We start from the raw sequence: 26,486 nt of genomic DNA on the forward strand, positions 1-26,486 counted from the left end.
TAGCACTCGAAACTGTGGAAGTACACACCATCAGCTACCGAATGTTCCATGAAGCCTTCTCCTACCACTGTTAATTGACATCATGGCAGTAATGATCTTTGGAGCAATGAACCGCGAATGACGCAAATGAAGACATCACATATCGCCCTTTTTTTTTGTCCCTTGGTAAAGTGGGAAAAGAAAGGGTTACATTTTAGGAAGACAAAAAAAAAAAGAAACGAAAAGAAAAAGCAGGTAAACAAAACTAGATTTCCATTATACTGACGAAGAGCTATATTTCTGAGACAGGAAAAGACTTGAGCCAGACCAGGATATCAAGTGATGTGTGGCTCTCTGACCTCTGAAGTGGCGAAGTCATCATAGGCATTCATTGTAGATCTCGTCCTCCAGCAACAAAGTTTATGACAAATGAAGAAGTGAGACATCCCGAAAGGCCAAGTGTCCCGAAGCCTGCCACTCATGACACACACAAGTTTCAAGTGATCGTTGCAAACATAATTCAACTTGGTAAAACAAAGCTAATCTGCAAATATAATTCCAACAGCCGACAATGTAAAGAGATCATGATAAGAGCAGAAGTTTTGAGAACAATAATTAAAATTCTACCGATTAAGGAATGTAGTTTCATAATGTAGCTGATAGATATGGAACAAGGTTAAGAAACATTATGTAGTTGCTAATTAGTACAGCACAGAGAGAGTCCCTTTTTTCTAGTGTTCTCAAGCCATGTGTATACAAGATCTATCCATCAATTAACTGACTTGGATCGAGATAATGCAAATGCCTGCTGGCTAACAGTCCAATCAGATGGTCACGAAGGCCATCTTTCTGCATCTTGGCTAGTATGTTCATGCATGGATTGCCGCACAAATTGCCCACGCACACGAGGCCGCTGCTCCGCAAGTCTTTTCCTGCTCTGGTAGCGGACCTGAAAATCAAAGCCACTAAAACTTCACTTTCGTCTGTATTTTCAACTTATGGTGTAATCACATGGTCACAGACGGTCTATAAAATTATCACTCAATGATCAGAATATCAAGGGCAATTGGGCACACCAACATTAACAAATCTTTGCGATATGCTACAAGGTTTCTTCTTTATAAAGCTTGTCCTAATCGAACAAGTAAATATTCTTGCAAATTTGAGGTTATTTTATCCATAGAAGAAAAAATGAATAGTGACAACCGAAACGAAGAAGAATACAAGATCCGAAAAACATATTATGCATTACCTGATGCTCCTGAGTGAGTATACATACTGTGCTTGAAGTAAGGAAACATACTACTTCTAATGACAATTGAGATTTTTTTTAGGCTGTGGTCAAATCAAGGATAAATTCTGAGTCCCATGTTTTTCTTTATTTTGCACTACAATCAAATTTCTCTTCTATGCTAATTACCTCCATCTCCAGATGATTATTTCTCTTTCAGGTCTAACAAAATCCACATATGTCGAGCGTCAGCACATCAAATGTAATTTTCCTCAAAAGAAGCCATTTTTTTAATAAAGAAAGCAATTACTTACAAGAGTTTGCAAGTAGTTATATTTCATGTTGCTTCAATAAACTATGGTGTCAATTTTTCCCAAGAACCAGCAAAAACACAAAAAAGCAGTGAGGTCCAGTATTAAGATTCTTGAAGATATTTTAGTAAAAGTCCATATCCATATTTTATCTTGCCCTTTTCCTTTTAATTTGCTTCACTTTTTCTTTTTGCATTTATTTTTTCCTTTTCTACTTCTATTAGATAGAAGGTAGGATTGGTAGTTTCAACTAGGGTTTTTAATTTCGTATTGTACTGCCTGGTATGAATGGTACGTACCGATTCGCTAGCAGACTAGCATGCGAACCACCCATTACCAGGCAATATTAGGTTTTTGGCTCCATATTGAGCGATATGAGGCTGTACCGAGCGGTACCGGTCGATTTCGACCATTACTGACCTGTACCAAGCAATACCGATCGATTTCAACCATTACCGATTGATAACGATTTTCAAATGATCAATTTGACCGTTGGAGGTATCCTAAAGGGTTTTTAAATCCTTTTCTCCTCTCTCTTTCAATCCATTTCACTCTCACACTCTCTTAAACTTTCTTAAACTCATTTTTACTCACAATCTCTCTTTTATTATCACATTTTCACTCTCCTAAACTCAACAAAGCAATGATTTGTAGATTGAATTAAATTTAGGAGACAAACTTGGTAGGATTAAGAGGAAGAACTTTTTATCAAGACATATGTATTCTCTTTCTAGATTTTTATTGATTTATGAGATTATTACGCCTATTCGATGTATGACTTTATGTCTAATATGTTGTTTGATATGCTTTTGATAGTAGAATAGTATTAATTAAGGAGTAATTAAGGTTTTTAATACTGTGATTATTATGTTTAATATTGATTTATTCAAAATTAGACATTTAATAGATTAAATGTTTATATTTCATGCATATTAAGTATTGGATCATATGTTTGTGATGGTATAATAGATTTAAATAGAAAGTTTTTTAATGCTTCGATTAGTGGTTTTAATGATGATTTAATCGAAATCTGATTGATATTACGTCAATTCAATTTCTTTAATACATATTAGGGTGTTTGACATGGTATTAAAAGAGAAATAATTAGTGGGTAATTAAGTATGTTAATTGTGACTAGTATATCGAATGATGATTTCATCGTAATTTGACCCATATTGAATCAAAAATATATATTTAATTTTTTTTATATGTTTAACATATTTATGATGATAAAATAGGTTTAATTAAGCTCTAATAAAGTTTTTTAATATTATGATTAGTGGTTTTAATGATAATTTAATCAAAATTTAATCGATATTGGGTCAATTCAATGTCTTTAATACCTATTAGAGTGTTCGACATGCTTATAGTATTGAAAGAAAAATAATTAGTGGATAATTAACTATGTTAATTATGTGATTAGTGTGTCTAATGATGATTTTATCATAATTTAACCTATATTAGATCAAAATTACATATTTAATACTTTTTTTATGTGTTTAACATGTTTATGGTGGTAAAATAGGTTTAATTAGGTTTTAATAAAAAAATTATTGCTATGATTAATGTTTTTAATGATGATTTAATTAAAATTTGATCGATATTGAGTCAATTTAATATCTTTAATACCTATTAGGATGCTTTACATGATTATAGTTTATTTAATTTAAATTTGGTAAGAACATGACATTAAAAGAACAGTCATATGATGACGCTTGGGTTCATGCTCGAAAGATGGATGGGAATTGTCATCATTGGCAATATATTTATTGTGACTACATTGGCAATGATGGAGGAATCACTCAGATGAAGATGAATTTAACCGGTGAATATCCCGATGTTGCAAAATATAAGAAGGTTCCGATGGAGGTCCGTAAATTATTTCGAGATAAGTTACACCAAGCAAGAGAAGATACAACAAAAAAGAAGGTAAGAGTTGAGTAAAAATACTGTAGGACTACGTAGGAACCAGTTTATGACAACTATGAGGGTCGCGATGATGAAATCGACCCGAATCTCACAGCTGGTATTCGTGCATCACTAGAGCATCAGTATATGTATGACGAAGCAACGAGACATCGACGACCTGACTCACAATGGGAGCATGACAATGGTAGGGGAATCCAGAGGTCAGCCAACATGAGCAAACCAACTGCCCCTCCTCAGTTAAGCTGAACTAGTAGCAGAAGGCATGGTAGACTCTGTGGTTTTAATGAGAGGTCTTGGCAGGAGGTCCATACCAGATATTGTTGATATTGATTCGTAAGTTTATCCTCCACAAATAACGAAACAAACACGGATTGACGATACATATGCAAAAGAAAAGAAGCGGAATATTGGGAAGGCAATTTCAAAATAGTTCAGCTTTCATAGGATTCCAGCAAACATGGCCCAAGGTCCATATTACTATAGCATGATCTCTTCTATTCAAAAGTCTAGCATGGGGATCCAACCTCAAACATCGAGGGAGATCCACGACATGTATTTAGATGAGGTGACATAATTAAAGGATTGGATCAAATCTTTCAAGAGACAATGAGACGAATATGGGGTAACATTAATATGTGACAATTGGACAGGATCAACAAGAATGAGTATCATAATTGTTTTTGTTTATTGCAACAAACGGGTGGTGTTTCATAAGTCGGTTAATGTTTCTAACAAAATCCAAGATACAAACTATATTGAAAACTTGATGGACACTATAGTAGAGGAGATTGGACCACAATATATTGTCTAAATAGTCACCAATAATAGAGCAAATTTACAAAGGACAGGTTTACAATTGATAAAAAAAAGAAAAAACATTGTTTTGGACTACATATGTAGCTCATTGCATGGATATAATGCTAAAGGATATTGGCGAGCTAGCATTGGTCAGCAAGTGTGTAGCTCGAGTACAGTCAATTACAAGTTTATATATAATCATATTTGGGTCGACTCTTTAATGTAAAGGTAGGTATGTAAATGGTGAGATACTCCGACCTGGAGTCATTCGGTTTGCTACCAATTTCATTATGCTAAAGTCATTACAGTAAAAGAGGTAGGGCCTCAAGGCAATGGTCACCTCACAAAAATGGTCTGATTCCAAATATTCGAGATTGAGCGATAAAAAGATGGAAAAGACCATTCTTTCTTTTAGATTTTGGGAGATCGTGAATGAAATCATAAAAAGTGTAGAACCACTTTATATTGTCCTCCGTAAGATCGATATAGACGAGTGTCCACAAATGCCTTATCTTAAACATATGTTGATTACAACAAGAGACAAGGTCAGGAAAGCATTCAAAGATAATTTTAAGGCCAACCAATATTTATAAATCATTGATCGTAAGACTAAAGTTCATATGGACCAACATATCCATAATACAAGTAAATTTATATTCAGTGTAATTTAATTCATAATTTTTTATTGAATAAAAAATTTCTACTAACAATATTATGTCTTGCAGCATATTATCTAAACCCAACAATTCAATTTCGATATACTCTTGGAACGCAAAATGATTTGCTAACGACACCAAAAAATATTATATATTGACTCTTGTCATCCACTACTGATGCAATCGATGTTTTTATGGAGGGTCAATTATTCCGAGATACAATTGGTTAGTATCGTGCATTACACAATGGATCCTGGTATTTATTATCAACTATATTTGATATTGATTATTTGTTATGCTAATAAAGTCTTATTTATATCTTTTTGCAATCGAGTTGTCACGAACGGTCGTCGTGCACTTGCAACAACTTCGTTCAATGAACCGTTCGTCGCTTTTGCATCCATGTACAGATGCTTAGCAGCATCTTTTGCCTTGGTTTTGTGTGTTTTTGCTTGTAAAAATACATGTTCGAATAGGTTGCGGCACTACAGTGCGACCAATCACTACGCCAGGCAAAATTACCCTAAAATGGCTCTGTTTTCACGTGCCACGGGCTATTTTCTACAGACCGCAACTGCAAGCAAGATGTTAGCCATCTCAGCACCCTGGAACCCCCCGGGTGGTATAGGGCTGGATGGGGCTTCGGTATAGTGTTTTGTGTTGAACAATCTTCATAAATTCGCACGTTAACTTGATGGGAACTTGCCTTCGCGCTCGACACCTGGTGAGCAGCTGTTTGTGGACTTGCAACTGCTCATTCTACCTTCTAAAGTCCTTGTTTTCTCCTTCCTCTCTTTTCTCTCTTGCACTCAAGGTGCTCGCTGAATTGCTTGTAAAGCTTCCTTCTTCGCGAGACGTCAGGACTTGTCCGTTGCTCATTTTTAGTCTAATCAACTTTCTATTTTACAGGTCCTTCGGGACGTATACGAAGTTGCAACTAGGCTAACCCTTTACGGACGCATATGTCGCAAGGGCGCCTCATGACTTAGGCAATCCCAACTAAGTCCGAGGAGTTGGCGCAAGGGTACTTCACGACTTAGGCAACTCCAGCTAAGTCCGTATCTTTGCCACAAGGGTGCTTCATGACTTTAGCAATTCCAGCTAAGTCTGTGACAGAGTGGTGGCTACAATTTGGAGGGGATGCACTAAATTTAAGGAAGATTGTCGTTCGTGTACTTTCACAGACGACGATATCTAGTGGTTGCAAACATAATTAGTTAACGTTCGCATTAATTTATATGAAGGTCCACAACAATCGTATAAATGGTTGAGAAACTGGTATAGGTCCACTATAACAAGCGATTAAGGTTGCGGTGTGTCGAGCTGGACAAGGAACCAGAGGAACCAAAGATTGATCCCCTCGACCTCCATTTCTACAATGAAGATTTAGAGCTGATGTTAGAGTGGGTCGAAGTGACGGAGAACCAAGAGGATCCTCTGCTTGATGGGGTGGGAGATCCTCAATGTCCTTCGTGTTTTATCACCGAGGCAATAGAAGAAGAGGAAGCACATCCCAAGTAGAAGAAAAATCTCCCTCGGTCAGAACATGGCAGAAGGAGCTAGACAAGATCTACTTTAGAAACTAGAGACACCCAACCATCACAATTATCCGCCCAACATACAAAGGCAAAGACAAAGGGGAAAGCAGTAGCATCAGTTGCACTGTTGGAAAAAATCGAGTCAAGCGATGAGACACCTTCACAATCGCATTCAGCAACTTGCTCGGTCCAGAGACATGGCAATGACGTGGACAACAATGCATTGACCGATGATAGCGACGACATTAGGGAGTCGTTGGTCCCGTTTACACAATTTGAGGGTGGTGTATGGACCAAGGAGCAGTGTTTTACACATACCACCAAAGATTCAAATCATGGAGCTCAACGAGGTACTGGTCAAGTTTATGCACGGAAGGGGAAGGGAAAGCCAGTGGATGATTTTTAGTAGATGCGACAAAGCCTACACGACATAGACACAGAACGAAACTTATTGTATTCACAATTGTCGTATTATGGCGAATGTTATGGCCAATAATAGTACGGTGATAGTTGGTCATACTTCTCCGAGCAACAATATGACACGAAGCAACAGATCAGTAGCGAAAGTAGAAGTTCTGACATTCACCAATACATGCCTCAGGAGCCGCCTCGGACACATGTGATTCACGATGATCAACCTATGACCATTACCACATTAATGCGCAAATGACATATGGTATATCAATACACTATGTCGTGGGATTAATTTCAGGATTAGGTCTGACAAACATATCATATTAATATACAGATATATAGGATCGATGATCCCGATCCACCACCCGTGGAGGCCCATCGTTCGTTTTGGTAGTAGAATCAGGTATATCTACACATATGATTACTTAATTTATTTGAATCTTAAAATTTAAATTGCATACAAAATAATCTAACAATTCAAATAGTTTTTCTGTAGATAATTCAATATTAATGGAAGGATGATCCAAAACAAACTGAAATTGCGAACCTTGCACAAGGCAACTCCTCAAAGCTCGAAAAAGATATGTGGCACTATTCTTGCCTAATTTACATTAGTTTTGTTAAAACTATACTAAATGTATATTTATTTCTAACTTAAAAACCTTATCCTAACTTTTTTCTATTTTTCAGGTATTTTCGAAGGGGTTTTATACATATTTTAGGCATACTACTCGATACACCCTAGTATACCGCATGGTACACTGGCACCATACCATACCGAGCAAAACTCAATATGTCAGTACGATATGAGATTAAAAACCTTGGTTTCAACATGATGATGTACTGAGCTAAAGATTGTGCACCAATCAATTTTATCTCAAAGGCACAACTTTAGTTTGCCAAAGATAATTCAAATTGGAGGTGCACTGGGTGCATATGCTTCACTGTTCAAATAAATGTGCATGCTCTCAAAATAAAATCAATTTAAAACATCAGAGCAAAGATAGAGCTACCTTCTTTCCATAGTTCCTTTCTTTCCTTTTTTGCCGAAACTTCTTCAAGGCAGCCTCTCTTTGAGCTAGTCGGTTCTGATCTATTCCACTACCGCTGCCACTCCCACTTCCATTTCCACTTCCAGGGCCATTCTGTTCTGCAATACCATTAGCACTCTCCATGTTCAATCCTCCAGTTTGGATAGAAGTACTACTTCCATTATTTCCATTGCTTCCATGATTACTGCCTGAGTGGCTTCCATTTATGCTATAATTTGCAGCATCACACTCAACTGGCCCATTAAACACACTGGATGACCCACATTGTGGTGCAGCTCCTGCATTGTTCTTTAGTGACAAGTCGCTGCGATTTTGTGGCAGCTGTGGTTTGTGCTGCTGCACATTGTGAACATGGTGGTGATGGTGATGATAGTGGTGATGATGATGATGTTGTGCCGGGACTTGATGCTGGATATCCCTCAAATGTCCTGTGGCTGAAGCTGTTGTCACATTTTCCACATTCTCCTGCACAGGCTCCTGGCTTTCTGAGGCTCGATACTGCACCGGATGAAAAGCTGAGGTCTGTGCACACTTGACTAATAATGAAGATGCTGCTTTATCTTTGTATGATGCTGGTTTTGTGAAAACATTCTTGGTGTAGGATCCCATGTCATTGTTGTTACTACTGCCATTGGAGCCTTGCTTCAGGAAAGCCACATTGGAACCAGAGATAAAATTGTTTGTAGATACTGTCTTAATTGCTTCTGAGCTATTGTCAAGTGGGGAGAAGCTTCCTCCACCTCCGATGGGGGCTTGATTAGAAGCAGCAGATGTGTGATACCTTGCATGTATAAGAGCAGTTAGAACTTCTATCTTTCTGACCTATATAATGAACAATATATTTTTAAATTGTTTGTTTGCTGCACCTTGAAAATGCAGACAAATCTGAACGTCTTACAACATTTCGGTCATCTTGAGTGGCAGTTCCACTCTCACCAATTGATCTCAACCTCTTTAAACTCAGCTTAAGGGGCAGCAAATCTTTTGAGGTGTAGTTAATCTTATTTTGGCCTTCTGAGATCTTGGAGAAGCCACTGAGAGTCTGAATAGCTCCGGTCGCCACTTGAGTATCAGAGCTATTATCAATTGCACCAGTCAGGTTAGCAGCTTGAGCACTTGAATCATCAAACAGATTGTTGCGAAGAGTGCTTAGAAGGCCCTCATTCTTGGGGTCCTTTGCGGACAATTTATCCACTATTGTGTCTGTTTGTTTGGTACAATGCTGCTCGCTAGGATTAGTTTCATTTTGCATTTCTGGAGCCCTGCAGACTCCAATCTCCAAGTCTTTGCCCATGCAATCATCTAGAGGACAGACCAAAGTTTTACAAGAACACTGGAAATATGTGACAAGTTAGTTGTTTTTGAAGTAATATTAGCTTACCCTGGTTTTCTCTGTTGGCAGATGTAGGCAGCAGATCTTTACAAAAGGTTTTGGGTGTCGCATGAATTACTTGTGCACAAGTACTATCAGGCGGATCAGCTAACCTATCTGAAGAAGATATAGGCTGGGAGCTGTCAACCTCTGCAGCACGCTTTGTCCAGGAACTCTGCGTGTCAAATTAGAATCTTTTCTAGCACTCATTGTGTATGGAAGCCTTATAGGTAATGCGAGGATGTTGCAAAAGAAAGGCAACAAAAGGCATTCTGTTCTTCTCAAATTGCTGAACTGTGGTAATATTTCATACATATCCTTCAGAATACCGAAATATCTTATTTATTCCTTTGAACTCCAAAATTTTCTACATCTGCAAAAGAGTAAGTTTATCAAATATGTCCCACTAATTATCCATCATTGGCCTACTGTTTTCTTTGATTGTTAGGAACAAGTTCTTGTTTGCTTTTTCAGATACGCTCCCAGAACATTAATGGTCATGAGGATTACTTCTTAATGCACCCTTGATAAATGGCTCTGGAACAGTCTGATCCATTCATTATAAATATGAAGCATCTCTCTCCTTCCATTCATAATATCACAAATCTCTCTCTCTCTCTCTCTCTCTCTCTCTCATAAGATGATTTACACATGTAAAAGAGAGACTAGATAATGGGGGATTGAGAAAGGGAAGGATTTGGACAATTGAAATCAAATTTGGACATGATTCAGATAGGTAAAGCTGAGAGGGTAAGAGATAGGTTCATTGCATCAGTAAGTTAGAGGTGAAATGAGCATTTCTTATATTTGACTCATCCTCTCACCCCAATTAGAGCTTTAGCCATAGTGCCATACCATTTAACCAACTTTTAGCCAATACCCACTAAAGGTAGCCCTTGGAAGGGATATATTTGATTTGTTATAATATATAATTTTGCAGGAAATCTATGATATTTTAAAGTTTGGAGGGATAAATTCAATGTTTGGAGGAAAAATGTATGAAAATTTCCCATTATTGATCAATCCAACTTCACATAGCTTATGAGCCATCAAGGTTTGTCATGTGAAAAAGAAATAGGCACACCTCTCTATCTTTTCAGTTGGTCCAGGGTCTAGTAAATTAATCGCTCTCTTCTTGGTTTTTCTTAAGAATATCATGAAAGAGAAGAGAAAATAACAGTATGGCCCACATATACATGTCAGATACCAACACATTGTAATGATATCTATAAGTAAGACATATACCATAAATAACTTCAGACAATTCTAAGCTTTGTGATCATCACAATCAAATGATGCTTAGAGGTACCACAAAGCTGTATGACTAAGGGAGGGCAAATGTACATGAAAAAATTCTATACTCCAATAAGAGCCTGAAGCAAGAGTTGAATATATCAGAAGATATCTACAAGATGCACAGAAGATGAGAAAATGATTCATGATTCATGAAATGTGGTATAGACATGAATCATATGTAAGGGAGTGTTTGGTACTAAAAGAGACTCAGTTTTATACAACAAAATGTTCTGACATCGAGTTCATTGGTCAATAGTAACTAGCTTAAGTGGAGTCATCCTCCCAACTGAAGATCTCAGTAGATTCAGTGATTGCTCTTTCACAATTGTTATTTCCTTTTTACATTCAGCTTATTCTTGTGATGCAATTCTAGTGGACTTTATAATCTCAATGCACAAATCAATTCTGTACTATCATTCGTCTAAATAGTTCAAAAAGGTTAGAAACAAAGTAATTTTAGATTGGGATGCTAGCTGTAAGCAAGTTCAGATATTAGAGGGTCATTATTATCATAAATGCATCATTAGAAGTGACAACAGTAAGACAAACAAATCTTCCCATAATTTGTTCACAAAACATTTCTGATCTATGCAACTTATTATAAAGTAGGTTCTTTTTAGTGCATACTAAATCAAATTATGTGATGAAATTAGTGTCATTAAGTAGTGTCAATAAGTAGATTAGGATGCACACAGGTTTTACAAATAAAAACAAAAAGGAACAAGTTGATGTTCTTCCACATGTTGCCCATAAAGTTGATCATGGCATTAGAATTTAGAACCATAAGACAACTTCAGAAATCTGTAAAGAAAGAGGCATTTAGAAACAAATCGTATGTTCCAGAAAGCATTGAAGCTCCAGCGCAGAAAATTAGATGCAGCCAACATTTATTAGTTATCATATAAATATCTTATTTTTGTGCTCCCATAATGAAAGATAAGAAGATGACAAGTAAAACATGTTAGAAGAAAGTTTACCTGAGTTCCACTACCATTGTCACTGCCATCTCTTGCATTAAAGCCTACACTCCCATTGTCATCATCATTGCTGCCACTATTATTGTCAGAGTCATCAGAGCTCTTTGACTTGACTGATTTCTGGGTTTGGATTCCACTCTCACTTCCGCTACTGCTGGACTGAGATAAAGCAAGTTGGTGCAATCAGAAACAAACACAAGGGGGGAGGATAATTTACTAAAACAATCAACCAACGGATAGAGGACAAAAGGTCTCATTGTGACAAAACCAGTATCAAAGTGCCTTGACCCATCAAAAATTGAAGATACTTATGACAATGATATAGATGACTATGACTTTTGACAGACACCATAACATAAAGAGCTTGAAATTATCAGTGAACAAGATAAATTACACTGTGGCATCTTCTCCAGACATGCTGCCAAAGGTTTTTAAGCTCATTCTTCCGGATAGGCTTCAGCAAAAAGTCAACTGCACCTTTCGATAGACACTTAAAGACAGTACCCATGGAATCATTTGATGACATCACTGCACACAAAGCTCAAAAAGTGAAGCAGTTAAAAGTATCACATACGAATAATTGATAAACACTTTAAGAAATTGATATTTTAATAATGAAATAAAAGAAGAATACTCACTGATCACAGGAATATTCTTGCAGGTTTTATGGTTCATGATCTTGCTTAGAAGACCGATGCCTGTTAAACCAGGCATGACTACCTCAGTCAAGACAAGGTCAATATGATTAGTTAGATCCCCCAATATTTTCCATGCCTGTAGACCATTTGCAACAGCAGTAACTGTCAAGAATGAAAAAGTAAATAAATCAATTACCACCTGATTATTTATATTGAACTCACTGCTAAGAAAATAAAGTAGCTTTAGTTCAAGAAAATGTGTACCAAAGACAAATTTAGCAAGCCATAAAGTTTTTTTTATTACTGAGTAAACCAATACCTGATAATACTATAGGCGTGGCACATGTTTCTTGAAATATAAAACTTAGTTGTTCTTGGATGGGTGTAGAACCAAGTTAGATCATGAAATAGTCATAATTGTAGGTCTTTATTAGAATCTCATATGGATACATCAAGCTGATAATAAAGACTCCTTGAGAAAATTTTCAGGGGTATCATTGCCATTAAATATAATATTGATTTTCATTTTTCCTTGCAAATCTAGAGAGACCTTTATCCTATCTAATTAGTAGGAATACCATCAGGTCAGGAAAATGAACCATTACCATCCACCATGTGTCTAGAAAATAGAACTTTGGGCCTCGGACCTTGCATTTTATGACAAGGTCAGGTCTGCAATAGTTGCTTCTGATCTATAAACACTCATGGAGCTCAGGAGTGTCAAGGTTTATTGGTCCATAATTAAAAAGAAAATGTGATACTAAGAATATAGTTTAAAACTAAAAACAAAGCTGGTATTATACTTATACAAATTTAACTGGTTATTTTTAAATTAAGAACCAGTTGGAATAAATGAAGGCAAACCTTATTGTAGGATATAAGAAAGTAAAACTAATAATTACCATGGGAAAGAAGAGCATTAAGGAGTCTAAATACAAACACCATCTCCCAGAAATATTACCATAAAAATATAACATCTAGAGAAGTCAAGGACAAAACAAACAAGCACCATGACACCAAGATGGTCCCATTCATGGTTTAATCTGCATACTCTGCAAACTAAATAGCTCAGAATTCTTTGGGTCTAGATAAAACAAGTGAACCATGTCAGGAGTCAAAAAGGAAACATAAGCTCAATTGGTCATGGAAAACAATGGAAACCCTTGTGGGTACCAAAGTTTAAAACCTTGGTCCAATATTAGTTCTGACACCTCATTGAACTGACAATACTAGACCTGTACTGCTTTGGTGTCCTTCGAAAGAATTTTAAAAAAAAGTTAACACAAAGTTAACCAAGGTTCGTAATTTCGTATCGTACCGGTGTTTCGAGCTTTGCTCGGTACAGTACGGTATGGGTATAGGTGTACCGAGCGGTACGCTAGGGTATATCGCTCGGTACGTATATATATATAATATAATATAATTAAAAAAAAGGAGGCGTATGCTGCCTCGGTGACATCGCCTCCTTTTCTTCTCCTCGTCGTGTCAAACGAGAAGAAGATTAATCTTCTCTACATCTACGGCGTTCGACGAAGGCATCGAAGGCTACAGACGCCTTCGGCCTTCGGCGAAGAATGCGACAAAGGTCGCAAGCATCTTCAGCCTTCGACGAAGAACGCGGCGAAGAAGAAGCTGAAGATGCTGAGCCGCCGCATCTCTAGTACCTTCTGGATCGGGATCATCGAGGGAGGGCAGCACTGGATCAGAAAGCGTCAAGGTTCTCCTGATTCTCCCTCTTCTTCAAACGCCTTCTCTCTCTTCTCCCTCGACATTTATTCTTCCCTCACCGCAACCAGGCTGATACCGCCCAGTACGGGCGCTATCATTTGAAATTAAAATCCTTGAAGTTGACAATAGGAGCTAATTTCATATTCTGGAAAAATTCATTTATAAATACAAAAGGGTTAAGGTCCATTTTAGCCCTTGTGGTTTTGGCCATGGACCATTTAAGCACTTATGGTTTACTCATGTCTAAAATAACCTTTACATTTTAAAAAACGTAGCATATAAGCCCCTCCCGTCAAGTCTGAGGTAACAAACGTTAAAGTCTGGTTATATGGCATGCCGACTCACAATAAACCATTAATATAATGACATATGTAATTTAAGTTTAAAAAATTGTTAAGGTCTATTCTAGCCCCTGTGGTTTTGGTCATGAACCACTTAAGCCTTTATGGTTTACTCGTGTCTAAAATAACTACTACATTTTAAAAAACGTAACATATAAGTCCCTCCCGTCAAGTCTGAGTTAACAGATGTTAGAGTCTACTTACGCGGCATACTGACTCACAAGAAACCATTAATATAAGGGTTACGGTCTATTTTAGCCCCTATGGTTTTGGTTGTGGACCTCTTAAGCCCTTATAGTTTATTCATGTCTAAAATAACTCGTACATTTTCAAAAACATAATATATAAGCTCCTCCCGTCAAGTCAGAGTTAATAGATGTTAAAGTCTGCTTACGTGGCATGTTGACTCACAATAAACTATTAATATAATGACATGTGTAATTTAGGATTAAGGTTCATTTTAGCCCCTGTAGTTTTTGTCATAGACCTCTTAAGCCCTTATGGTTTACTCGTGTCTAAAATAGTCCCTATATTTTCAAAAACGTAACATATAAGCCTCTCCCGTCAAGTTTGAGTTAACAGACATTAAAGTCTACTTGCGTGGCATGCTGACTCACAATAAATCATTAATATAATGAGACATACAATTTCAGTTAAATGAAAAACTAAGACCTCCATCAATGGCAGGAGGAGGCGTCGTTGTGGAAGTGACCACCAACAACAACACCGAGCCACTGCTACCTAGTAGGGCATTATACGCACACAGCCTCTCCCGCACTGACGATGACCTGCTAGGCAACAACTCGATGTTGCTATTGGTGATCGATTCCACAACGACGCCTCCTTTAGCCATTGATGGATGTCTCAGTTTTTTTTAAACTTAAATTACACGTGTCATTATATTAATGATTTATTGTGAGTCAGTATACCACGTAAACAGACTTTAACGTCTTTTAACTCAGACTTGACGAGAGGGGCTTATATGCTATGTTTTTTAAAATATATGAGTTATTTTAGGCACGAGTAAACCATAAGGGCTTAAGAGGTCCATGGCCAAAACAATAGGAGCTAAAATGGACCTTAACTCTAAATTACACATGTCATTATATTAATGTGTTTATTGTGAGTCAACATGCCACATAAGCAAACTATAACGTTTGTTAACTCAAACTTGACGGGAGAGGCTTATATGCTACGTTTTTAAAAATATAAGAGTTATTTTAGATACAAGTAAACCATAAGGGCTTAAGAGATCCATGGCCAAAACCACATAGGCTAAAATGGACCTTAACCCTTAATATAATGACATGTATAATTTAAGTTTAAAAAAAGGTTAATATCCATTTTGTCAAGGAAGAGGAAGCGACGGAACCTATTATCACGGACAAACTTCGAAACAGGATGTTTGATGTAATGCTTATGTATGTCCGTATCTTTCGATATGTTCATGCTTTGCACAGCATGTAGAGGGACGGCCGAAGGCTTAATAGTATCATTTTAGTTAGGTTTGGTGGCAGCTTTAAGCTTGTAAATAAAGGTTGTGTCATGTGGACACTTGTGAGAGATTTTCGGTCTGTAATGGACCATTTTGACCCTTTGTTGTGCAACTGTTCAGAGCTTATAAATTCTGTTTGTAATTTGCATTATCTATAAAGTGTTTCCTGGAATGTTTGCTTGTGGATCCCGAGTGAGGCATTTTCTCTAACCTGTTTTCTCTTTTATGGGTCCTAAGGGACCATGGGAGGTTTCGGGGAGGCTGACCTTTGCGGACGGACACGCAAGGGTGCCGCACGACTTAAGCAAAACCAACTAAGTCCGTGACAGATGGTATCGGAGTGGGACAAGCACTCATAGAAACACTTAGCATGCAAACGTGGGGGACCTAGCGGGGCTGCGTTGAGGGCAGTCAGCACACGCACGACCATTTGGGAGAAAACGAGCATGGAGATGTAGGGAAAAGGAGTCGTTCGGAGGAGCGAGCATCTGAGATTGACATTCAAAGGAATGACCAACCCTTCGCGCGAGAGGCGCCACGAGAACAGGCAAGCTTGGAAGAATGCGAAGCACACAAAAGTTGGGATGGCTGAGTTTGAGCTACGGCTCAACGTTGACAACTATACTTGATGGTGCTGAAGGCAAGCGAGGCGCTTGGTAAAGGATCAGATCATACAAGGTGGAATGAGTTGCTCAGCGACCGAAAGAGTTGTGCAAAGCTCACAGAGGTGAGGGGAATTGCTAACTCAAAGAATTCGGTACTCATACATGGGCTTGTATGCGGACGATGGAATGTTCGCGGCTATCCCAAGGCGATCGAAACTCGGCGCCATGGAGTATTAAAACTTTCTCTTCGGCATGTGAAGGATACGTCCGTAGGAGGCTGAAGTGTGCAACGACTTCATCATGTTGCTAGGCCTTGAGTGGTGCAACGGGGGCTGTATTGACGTGGAGTCGCAATCTAGCAAGTGCGTTTGCAGGAGGCAGAACAATGCATAGTTTGTTCAGCAAATCAGAGTAGTTCAAAGGGATGGTGGTCTCTAAAACGAAGAGAGATATTGCTCCAACGGGACAGTTATCCAGGAGGGATAAGTCCCGGCTCTCCAGAGGGAGAATTATGTGGGACGGACCTCACATATTGAGGAGGAGTACCTCAACAAACAACAACTCCACGAAGCTCAATGGACTGAGCAAGCGGCGAGGAGTCGTCGCATGATCTCGCTCGAGAGAATGCATTGGTGGATGCATTGCGAGATCAAGTAGGTGAGCGACCCAAAGCAACACAAATGAAGGCACACTTGGAGTCGATATGGAGATCGGACTTAAGGGAGGGTTGACCTGTGGAATGGTGGGCGCGAGGGCCACCATCAACTCAATGCAAAACGAGGAGCGGAGCAACTTGGGTGTAACTTGGTGAAGTACCCAAGCCGCATGAAGGGAGCCAGCATAGACGATGGAACATGGAGCGGAGGCACAATGCTTTCCTTGGACAGAGGTCAAGGACATGAACTCTTGCAGAGGCAAGAGCAGAATCATGTTGTTCCATGGGTCCTTCATTCTGATGGAGCGGACTCATCTTGCATGGTGCATGGTGCTAAAGACGAAGGGAGCTTCTAGGCACATGCACCTTATCTCGGAGAAGCATTTGATGGAGGAACTAAGGCGACTCAACTTACGGAGGCGAAGTTGGGTTCAGAAGGCCTTAGCACGGGGCAAGAGGACGTGGAGGCGGGTACTCTTGAAGAATATGCCACAGTGTTGTCATTCAAGTTGCCATGAAGGAAGCGGTGTGCAGCGAAGATTATGCTGGTAGGGGCAGAGGCCCAGGATCCAGGCAATGGTGCACTAATTGCAGTGAAGTCGAGGGACTTCGGGAGCTACTAGGCAATGGACTGTCCTAGAGCGATACTTCATCTAGGTGTAACCCAAGAGTGGGTGGATGAAGGTCGATTGCCAAATGAGCGAACAAAATCAAAGGTGGAAGAGACCCTGTGATGTATTGGCAGAGGCCACACATGGAGGGATCACAATTCGAATTCATCCCACAAGGATCAGAATGCAATGAAGATGTCACCAGGAGGCGACATGGTGCAGCGGATCGTGGTGGAACAGTTCGTGGCAATGTGATACACATGAATGAGTCCCGTGAGGGACTAGATTATACGGAGGTATGATCGAGAGCTACTGGAAGCTCCACTTCGGTGAACAACACGACGGCAAGAAGGACTATGGATTCAAGGAGTGAAGGTCATAGTACCGCAGAGGCGGGGCATCTGTGCGTGTATCGAATTTTGCATCGAATGAAAGCCTTGGTCATCAGCATATAGGAGCTGTGTTCCACCAAGGGAAAAGTTCGAATGCAAGTACCAGTGAGTCCCATGGGAAGGGCTTGATCATGTAGAGGTATAATCGAAGCAGCTAGAGAGTTGGACTGCTCCAGAGCCCATATTTGCTTAAGGGAGCCCGGCAAGTCAGAGGACAAGATCGAATAAGCGAACGTTGCTACCAAGGAAGCTAAGGAGAACAGAATTAGTGCAAATCCTACAACGTAATGGCAGAGGCCATGCATGGGAGTTGTAGTTTGTCTTTCCATCGACCAAAAGGTGCTACTTGGAGAACACAGAGGTGTTGAAGCAAGGGGTCAAAAGGGGCGAGGAAGCGACGACGAGTCCAAAGGGACTTAGCTACCCAAAATCAAGCATCAGTTAGAATGGAGGCGAACTCGGAGGAGTGCCACAGAGACATATCTACTGATCGTGAAGAAAAGGGATGTAGATGCGAGGTGACGGATAATAGGGCCATGGGCATGGTAGCGCCATGGTACCGCAGAGGCGGGACTTCCGTGATAGTCATTGATCCCTTGCTCTCATGGAGGGAGAGCGCTTGGTCGTGAAAGGGGCCGAGGAGGTGGAGCATGCAGAGGCAAACTCCAAGTACCGAGACAAGGCTGAAGGGCAGAGGCCAAGGAACTTCGTAAGGCCGGTGTCAACGAGCATCTCATCAAGATAGCCAAAAGTGAAGGACTTCGGGTCAGGTAAGAGTGCACGACCAAGGAACGAAGTAGGCAGTACGTGGTGCTGTACCTTTGCTACTCAGTAAAGTAGGCGGCAGGGTTGATGGAGAAGACGGTACAATCCCAGAGGCGACCAAATCTATTAGAGAATTACTCCAAGTTGGGGTGAAAACTTCCTGCATTCCAGAAGTTCGATGGCATTGAGAAGGTGAATCACAGTAACTAACTCAACGCAAGGAGTGCAAACACTTCAAGTACTTCAGAAGTATGAGCAAAGAGCAGGCGAAGGCCAGTAACCAACTCGATGCATGGAGTACAACCTCGAGGAGGCGGGCGAAGTCAAGTAACCTTTGCCTTCTTAACCCTTAAGAGAATGGGCGAAACCGAGTACCCTAATTCTCTTATCTATCCAGCAGAGGAGCTCTGCATAGGTTCAAAGACCCTTCGAAGATATTAAAAGACAATAGTTGTCAAATCCTCACCATTGGTGATCAGTGCTACTGAGAGTAGAGTATCCGCCTCATTTCCCAACAGAATGCCAATCGAAAGCGGAAGTGATGCGAATCTACTTGGAAGTGACAACTAAGTGAAAGAAGAGTCGATGAGCAAATTTTGTAGAGGAATGACCAAAAACTTCGAAAGTTTGCGAGGCGATGCTCGTTAAAGCTCCAACAAGCATCAGCCCAGTTCAAGCAGCATGAGCCATTTGAGAGACTGACGCATAGTAAGGATGGTCTTTTTCCTTTATCTGGAGGATTCGCAGGAATCAACAAGGATCAACATAACTCAGCCAACCCCACACTAGAGTCAGAGTCATTGGTGAGTTGAAGTAGCATGGCGGATCAAAGGTTCGACTACTAAAAAAAAACAACAGCGGAGAGCAGCTGGAAGCCAAGAGGTGCATTGCCGCTAGAGCAGAAGATTGAAGACTCAGCAAAGGCGATGAGTTGTAGTGTTCACAAAGGCCTCGACGAGGACGTCGAAGGAATAAGTGGGGGAGAATGTCACGGACAAACTTTGAAACAGGATGTTTGATGTAATGCTTATGTATGTCCGTGTCTTTCGATATGTTCATGCTTTGCACAGCATGTAGAGGGACGACCGAAGGCTTAATAGTCCCATTTTAGTTGGGTTTGGTGGCAGCTTTAGGCTTGTAAATAAAGGTTGTGTCATGTGGACACTTGTGAGAGATTTTCGGTCTATAATGGACCATTTTAACCCTTTGTTGTGCAACTGTTCAGAGCTTGCAAAGTCTGTTTGTAATTTGCATTGTCTATGAAGTGTTTCCTGGAATGTTTACTTGTGGATCCCGAGTGAGGCATTTTCTCTAACCCGTTTTCTCTTTCGTGGGTCCCAAGGGACCATGGGAGGCTTCGGGGAGGCTGACCTTTGCGGACGGACACGCAAGGGTGCCGTACGACTTAAGCAAAACCAGCTAAGTCCGTGACACCATGGCGATGGACGAAGGTGAAGAGATAAAGGTAAGAGAGGCCGGAGGTGGAGGTGGAGGTGAGGGAGAGTTGGACCATCACGTTGTAGGCGCAACGGGTGAGGGCACAGGAGAGGACGAAGTGGGAAGCGGTAGGGACAAAAACACCTAAGAGGGGGAAGAGGGACCAGGAGAGCACTGTGTGCCTAGCATCGGGCTGGTCGACGCACATCCACCTGAGGCAGAACCGAAAGCTCATGAGCTCGTCATCAGTACGGGAGAGGCTACGTGCGTACGACGCCCTATTAGACAAGAGAGGCTCGGTGCTACTGCTAGTGGTCGCTTCCATGGCGCCTCCTCCTACCATTGATGGTGGACATCAGTTAACTCAGACTTGACGGAAGGGGCTTATATGCTACGTTATTTAAAATATAAGGGTTATTTTAGACACGAATAAACCATAAGGGCTTAAGTGGTCCATGACCAAAACCACAGGGGCTAAAATGGACCTTAACCCTTTTCTAAACATAAATTACATGTGTCATTATATTAATGATTTATTGTATGTCAGCATGCCACGTAAGTATACTCTAATGTTTGTTAACTCAAACTTGACGAGGGGAACTTATATGCTACATTTTTAAAAATGTAAGGGTTTTTTTTTTACATGAGTAAACCATAAAGGCTTAAGTGATCTATAGCCAAAACCACATGGGCTAAAATGGACCTTAACCCAACATAAAAATAAAATAACATATTATAAATGATAGTGTATGACATGAATTTTAAAACAACAAAAAGTGGACAATATGAAATAATTTCATACTCAAAACAATTATAGATGGAGAAAAGGTGTTGCAAAAGAGATTCCATGTAATGAAACACAAAAGAACAATCTATAAACTTCTATGCACTGGAATATTCAGGGCAAGTAAGACAACTGTTCATTCTACTTGCCATAAGAAAAGCTTACAATCTATAAATTCATAAATGCAGATTAACCTATAAATATTCAAACCCCATAATGATAGAAGCCTCAAACGCTAGGTTCAGTCTTAACATTAACCTATAGATATCAAGAAGTATCCCATATTATTTTCTTCCTGAAAAGAGTCATTTAAATCATGGCATTAAATATACTAATGTTGTTTATTCCCATACATACACAATCCATTTCTTTGCCTGCACTTCAAACTTGGGAATCGAGTTAGGCTTTGCCTTGATGTGGATCAGCCTATGCCATGACTGAAATGATCCAAGCTCTAATTTTCAGACTTAAGTACCTTGGTTTGAGCCAGCACAGAGCCCATATGTAATTGTATTTACAACTAGGGAGCAATTCAACCATGATTATGTTAATGGGTGGATAGACTCCCACAAGTAAAACAAAATGATATTTGATAAAAGGAACATAATAACCATGTGCACTTGATAATAATCCATAGTTCTTTAAAGGATATCACCAGTATGCATTTGTTAGGTATCTTGTTTGAGCATGTAACACATGTTGTATGTTTAATAATCCCCAGATCTTATAAGGACCTTTACTGTTGTTATCTACAATTAAGTATCAAATTCCATCATAGGCTTACAACATTTAGACCGGTGAATTCTTTTTTCTATGACCACTGTGATGACCACTGTGATCTTCAATCTCCTATATTTCGATGATCGATCCCATTAAAAACAAACAATTAATGGGCATGCAAAGTAAAAACTCATCACAAGTAAAAGGAAGTGAACAATTGAAATGAAAATCTCTTGGTCATTGCCTAAATATTGCAAGCAAAGTTCAGTAAGACCATATGAGCACAGAAACATTTTCCCTTTAAAGGAAAGGGAGTTCCCTCATCCCTCCATTTGGTTGAAGAAGCTGAAATAAAGCAAATAAAGCAACTCAATAGATATGTCCATCTAAATCACATATTTATTGTGTATAACAGAAAATCAACTACAGTTTACCCGACCTATAAGGAAAATGTAGAATATTTATCAAAATCAGAAGTCAGAACAACAAAACAAATGTCTAGCCCACCTAGAATGGAAAATCTATTATATTTAGAAGATATGAAGATGACAGTTGTTGCCTTTTTTTAGCACACTAAGTTCAGCACTTACAATAGAATTGAGTTAGAACTAAAGCAGAATCACCAGGAGATTGAATGTTTACCTTCATAACTGCAGTTGCGGAGTAACGCACTGACAACTTGACGCGTCGAATCATCATACTCCACCAGCAAAATCTTGAGCGTTCTGACGGGAAGGAACCTCTCCCAGCGGATGATTGGCCCTGGCGACTGTTGCTGCTGCTGCTTCTGGAGCCCACCAGACTGTTGTTCCGGTGGCACAGCATCCCCTATCTGGTTATGGTTCAACCCTCCCACTGCCTCATTGATCTTGGACTCATCTTCCTCTGAGAGCCCTTGACGTTCCTCGGCAGCGGCATCCGCTACCTCTTTGTACTCGTTCTGATCCCGATGGCTACTGCTCGCCAGCCCCTTATTCCTACCCCCATCGGGGCTCACCTGATGGGCACCTACCATCAATAACAACTAAATGCACACATCTCGTTCCCTTCTTAACGAGCATAGAACGTAAACCCCGATCAACACCACCTATTTCTGAAACCACAATAAAAGATGGCGATGAACTCGAAGCACTGCAAATTGAAACCATTCTCAGACCAACAAAAGATAAAACAGCTATTTCGAGTAAAACACGATATCGCCTTCGAATCAGACTTCAAAACAAAGACAATCATCAAAATGAAAGAGTAATCCGCCGATTTGCGGCCTTACATGACGATCAACAGCGATACTAACGAAAAGCCCAAAGAGCTAATCGAGAACCACAAAGAGCAAAGAGCCAACAAAAGAATCCAACAAAACGCCAAATAGATTTCCAGACCAAGAGGAACTCCCAACAACCTTGATTAACACCATCAAGAACAGGGAAAACGTATCAGATTTCGAGTCCCTCCGCCACCGATAAAAGTGTGAAATCTCAGGAACCCGTTCCCGGAGATCCGACCAACTACGAACTCCCTGTAAAGATCCAAAAAAATAAAGGACAAGAAAATTTCCGGGAGGAGGAGGATCCGATTTGGGGAATCTAAATCTCAGGTCGGCGAGGAGGAGCTCCTTCTTGGTCTTGGCCAGCGGGAAGCGCCATGGACTACGGCTCGGACCGCGGCGGGGGGGGGCGGGGGGGGGGGTGCGCCGAGGCGGGTCGCGGGGGTGCTCGGGGGGTCGGGGATGGTGCGTGGGGGATGGGGGGTTTGGGTTTGAGACGAGATATCATCGGAACTGGAGGCGTCGAAGGAGAGAGATATTAGGGTCGGGTCGCCGGGTGACGTGGAGCAAATGGAGGTGGGCAACAGGCGTCGAGGCCAAGTCGGACGGGAGATGGCCTCACGTGGAGGTACACGTGGACGAGATCAATAGCCGCGAGCTGACGCTTCCCCTGCGCATCCGCCGCGATCGATTTCGGCCACGTCGGAAGGTGCGGGGCGTTGCATCAGTTAGCTTACCGCAACGCGTCTGGACGCCTCATGTAGTAAATAAAAGGAGATTCGAGGGCGGTATGTTAATTCTGGCAGTGCGGGGACCAACCAGTGAGAGAATAAAAATCATAACGTCGAGTTAACGGTGTTTATTTCTCCCTTATTCCGGATTCGGATCACGGTGTTATTTGGAAACACTCGGACCCAAAAAAATTTGTATCTTTACATTTCTGTTATTACTGATATGAAAAACAGAGAGAGAGAGAGAGAGAGAGAGAGAGAGAGAGAGAGAGAGAGAGAGAGAGCTTAAAAACTCTTTTATTAAAAATTTCAAATATATTTATATATTTATAAATTTTAATATGACCAACACCAAATAATTAGGATGCTATGGTTTATTGTTTATTTTTAAACATAATAATAAACCCTAATTTTTAGGTTTTTAAAATTGGAATACAAGTAAATAATAAATCATTTGTTTCTATATTATAAATAATTGGATCAATGGTGATAGTGTCACGAATATCATCGATTGGTGAATCGACCTGATAGGTTCACTATTGAAGGTGCAGGCTTATTCTATTATTTCCTCTTCACTGATGTAGCAGACCGACGAGGGAGGTTCGTTAGGAGGATGATTCGCAAGGGGTGATCTAGCCTTGAAATGGAAAGACCTAGTAGAGGAATCGGGCTCTCCTTTGTTGTGGGGTTATCTCGTAACAGTGATGTCATCTCTTGGTTGTTGATAGTCCTACACAACAAGTCTACGCCAGGGGCTTCCCGACTGAGCGCTTGGTGGGGGATGTCAAGTCTCCATTTTGGCCCCCCCTTATCTAGTGGGGTGAAGGTGTCAATGTGGCTAGCTTGCTTGCTTGTGGGCTACATCAAGAGGATTGTCAGGGCCATGCTTGTGGTCAGGCTCCCTTCTTTTGTTCAGGTCGAGTACGACCTTCTCTTCTTCTATCTGGTTGGAAGGACAAGTGAGGTTGGGTCATGCAGTCAACCATTAATATAGAGCGGGTCTTGGTGTGCCCACTTCTTGAACTTAGGCCGGATCACATGGTCTCTTGCGGGGAGCTGATGACTTGGAGTCTTGCTTAGGTATTTGCTTACGTGGCTGAGAAGCTAGGAAGGGATAGGATTATCCCTATCATAGCCCCTTGGTGTTGGTCAGGGTGTCATAGAATTAGTTGAAATTGCTTAAGTCCTGAGACACTCTTGCAGCAAAGTCATGGACTTAGCTGGAGTTGCCTAAGTCGTGAAGCACCCTTGCGCCAACTCCTCGGACTTAGCTAGGTTTGTCTAAGTCATAAGATGCCCTTACAACATATGTGTCCGCAAAGGGTCAGCCTTGTTGCAACCTCGTACAGGTCGAAGGACTTGTAAAATAGAAAGTTGATTAGATTGAAAACGAATGACAGACAAGTCTTGATGTTTCACGAAGAGGGAAGCTTTACAAACAACTTAGCGAGCACCTTGAGTGTAAGAGAAAAAAGAGAAAGAGAAAACAAGGACTTTCAAAAGTAGAATGAACAGTTACAAGCAACTTGGCCCGATGCCCGAATTATCGGCCTGAAGTCTTCTGCCGACACGTTGACCGATCCTTCGGCTCGACGTCCAATCTTCTAACATGTTCCACTCTAGCCTAACATGATTCTTCCTACTTCAATTATCTCTCCTTGATCGAAGCTTCTTGCGTCACTTAAAATATAAATCAGATAAACACTATCAATTGGTTTCATCATCAAAATCTGAGATTTAACAATCTCCCTCTTTTTGATGATGACAACCAATTGATGATAGAGTTAACCTTAACTCCCCCTATTAATATGCAATATTGATAGAACTCTTGAATTTAAAAATTCAAGCAAAAATCATATATAACATCATCACACTTCTTCCCCCTTTGTCATCAACAAAAAGGAGAAGTGCATCATCCAAGCAACAAATTTTAGAGATATGTAAGTTTTACAACATACAAGCTAGCAATAATTTTTCATCACTTTACAACATGCAAGTTAGTAAATTTTATATCATTTTAGAGCATGCATAATCACCAAATCATCATAAATTTTAACGATGTGCAAGATTACAAATTTTGCAAGTTTGTCTTTGAGATTTGCAAGATAGCACTTTTTGCTTCTCTTTTAAGATGAGAAAGCTAGCAAGTTTGCTTCTTTTGCAATATGCAAGTTTCCAAAATTTGCATCTTGAGCCAGTAATTTTTCTCCCCCTTTGTCATTGTCAAAAAGAAGGAAGAATACAATGTTGTAATTCTTTTCTCTTTACATCAATTTTCAAATTATAACAAAGTTAGAGTATCAATCCCTCCCCTTTTTTTTAAAATATGGTTGTATATCATTATGGTTTCAAATTAAAACATGCACAATTTTAAAACATTTCATTTCATTCTTACTTCACGCATGATACCAAAAATAAATCAATCATTACTATGGGCATATCATACATGATACAAAGATATTAAAATCTTTAAGCATTTATCACTTCATGATTGTTGGTACCCAACATTCAACTTCAAATATTCAAGATCATCAAAATCACTTGCAATAGATTCAAAATAAAATAAATAAATTTATCGATCTCTTGAAATGCTAGTGATTTTTTTTCTCCCCTTTATCATTGTAAATAAGAATGAAGAAAAGCGGAATAATACCATAACAAAACTCAAGTCATAATTATCAAAATATCAAGTAGCATATCATGGTTAATTTGAATACATCCTTTTTGGTGAATATCAAGAAGAATCATAGTATGAAAAATCTTGATT

General features: G+C 39.9%; 1 protein-coding gene across 4 annotated transcripts; it reads right to left on the bottom strand.

Moving 5' to 3' along the window:
- Positions 1-579: 579 nt before the first annotated feature.
- LOC135624375 (two-component response regulator-like PRR73) lies at positions 580-23,381 on the bottom strand. 4 transcript variants are annotated; one of them, XM_065127894.1, is made up of 9 exons: positions 23,124-23,381; positions 22,367-22,721; positions 12,192-12,353; positions 11,948-12,081; positions 11,554-11,712; positions 9,290-9,455; positions 8,775-9,210; positions 7,870-8,689; positions 580-928 (listed from the first exon to the last, which is right to left on the bottom strand). In XM_065127894.1, the coding sequence occupies exons 1-9, from the start codon at positions 23,136-23,138 to the stop codon at positions 812-814; spliced, it is 2,364 nt and encodes a 787-aa protein (XP_064983966.1). In that variant the 5' UTR covers positions 23,139-23,381; the 3' UTR covers positions 580-811. The 4 variants fall into 4 exon arrangements, with proteins under 4 accessions (XP_064983966.1, XP_064983964.1, XP_064983965.1 ...); XM_065127892.1 differs by having other exon boundaries at positions 22,367-22,817; XM_065127893.1 differs by having other exon boundaries at positions 22,367-22,855.
- Positions 23,382-26,486: the final 3,105 nt, after the last annotated feature.

The sequence above is a fragment of the Musa acuminata genome, chromosome BXJ2-10 (assembly GCF_036884655.1).
Source record: "Musa acuminata AAA Group cultivar baxijiao chromosome BXJ2-10, Cavendish_Baxijiao_AAA, whole genome shotgun sequence".
Lineage (NCBI taxonomy): Eukaryota > Viridiplantae > Streptophyta > Magnoliopsida > Zingiberales > Musaceae > Musa > Musa acuminata.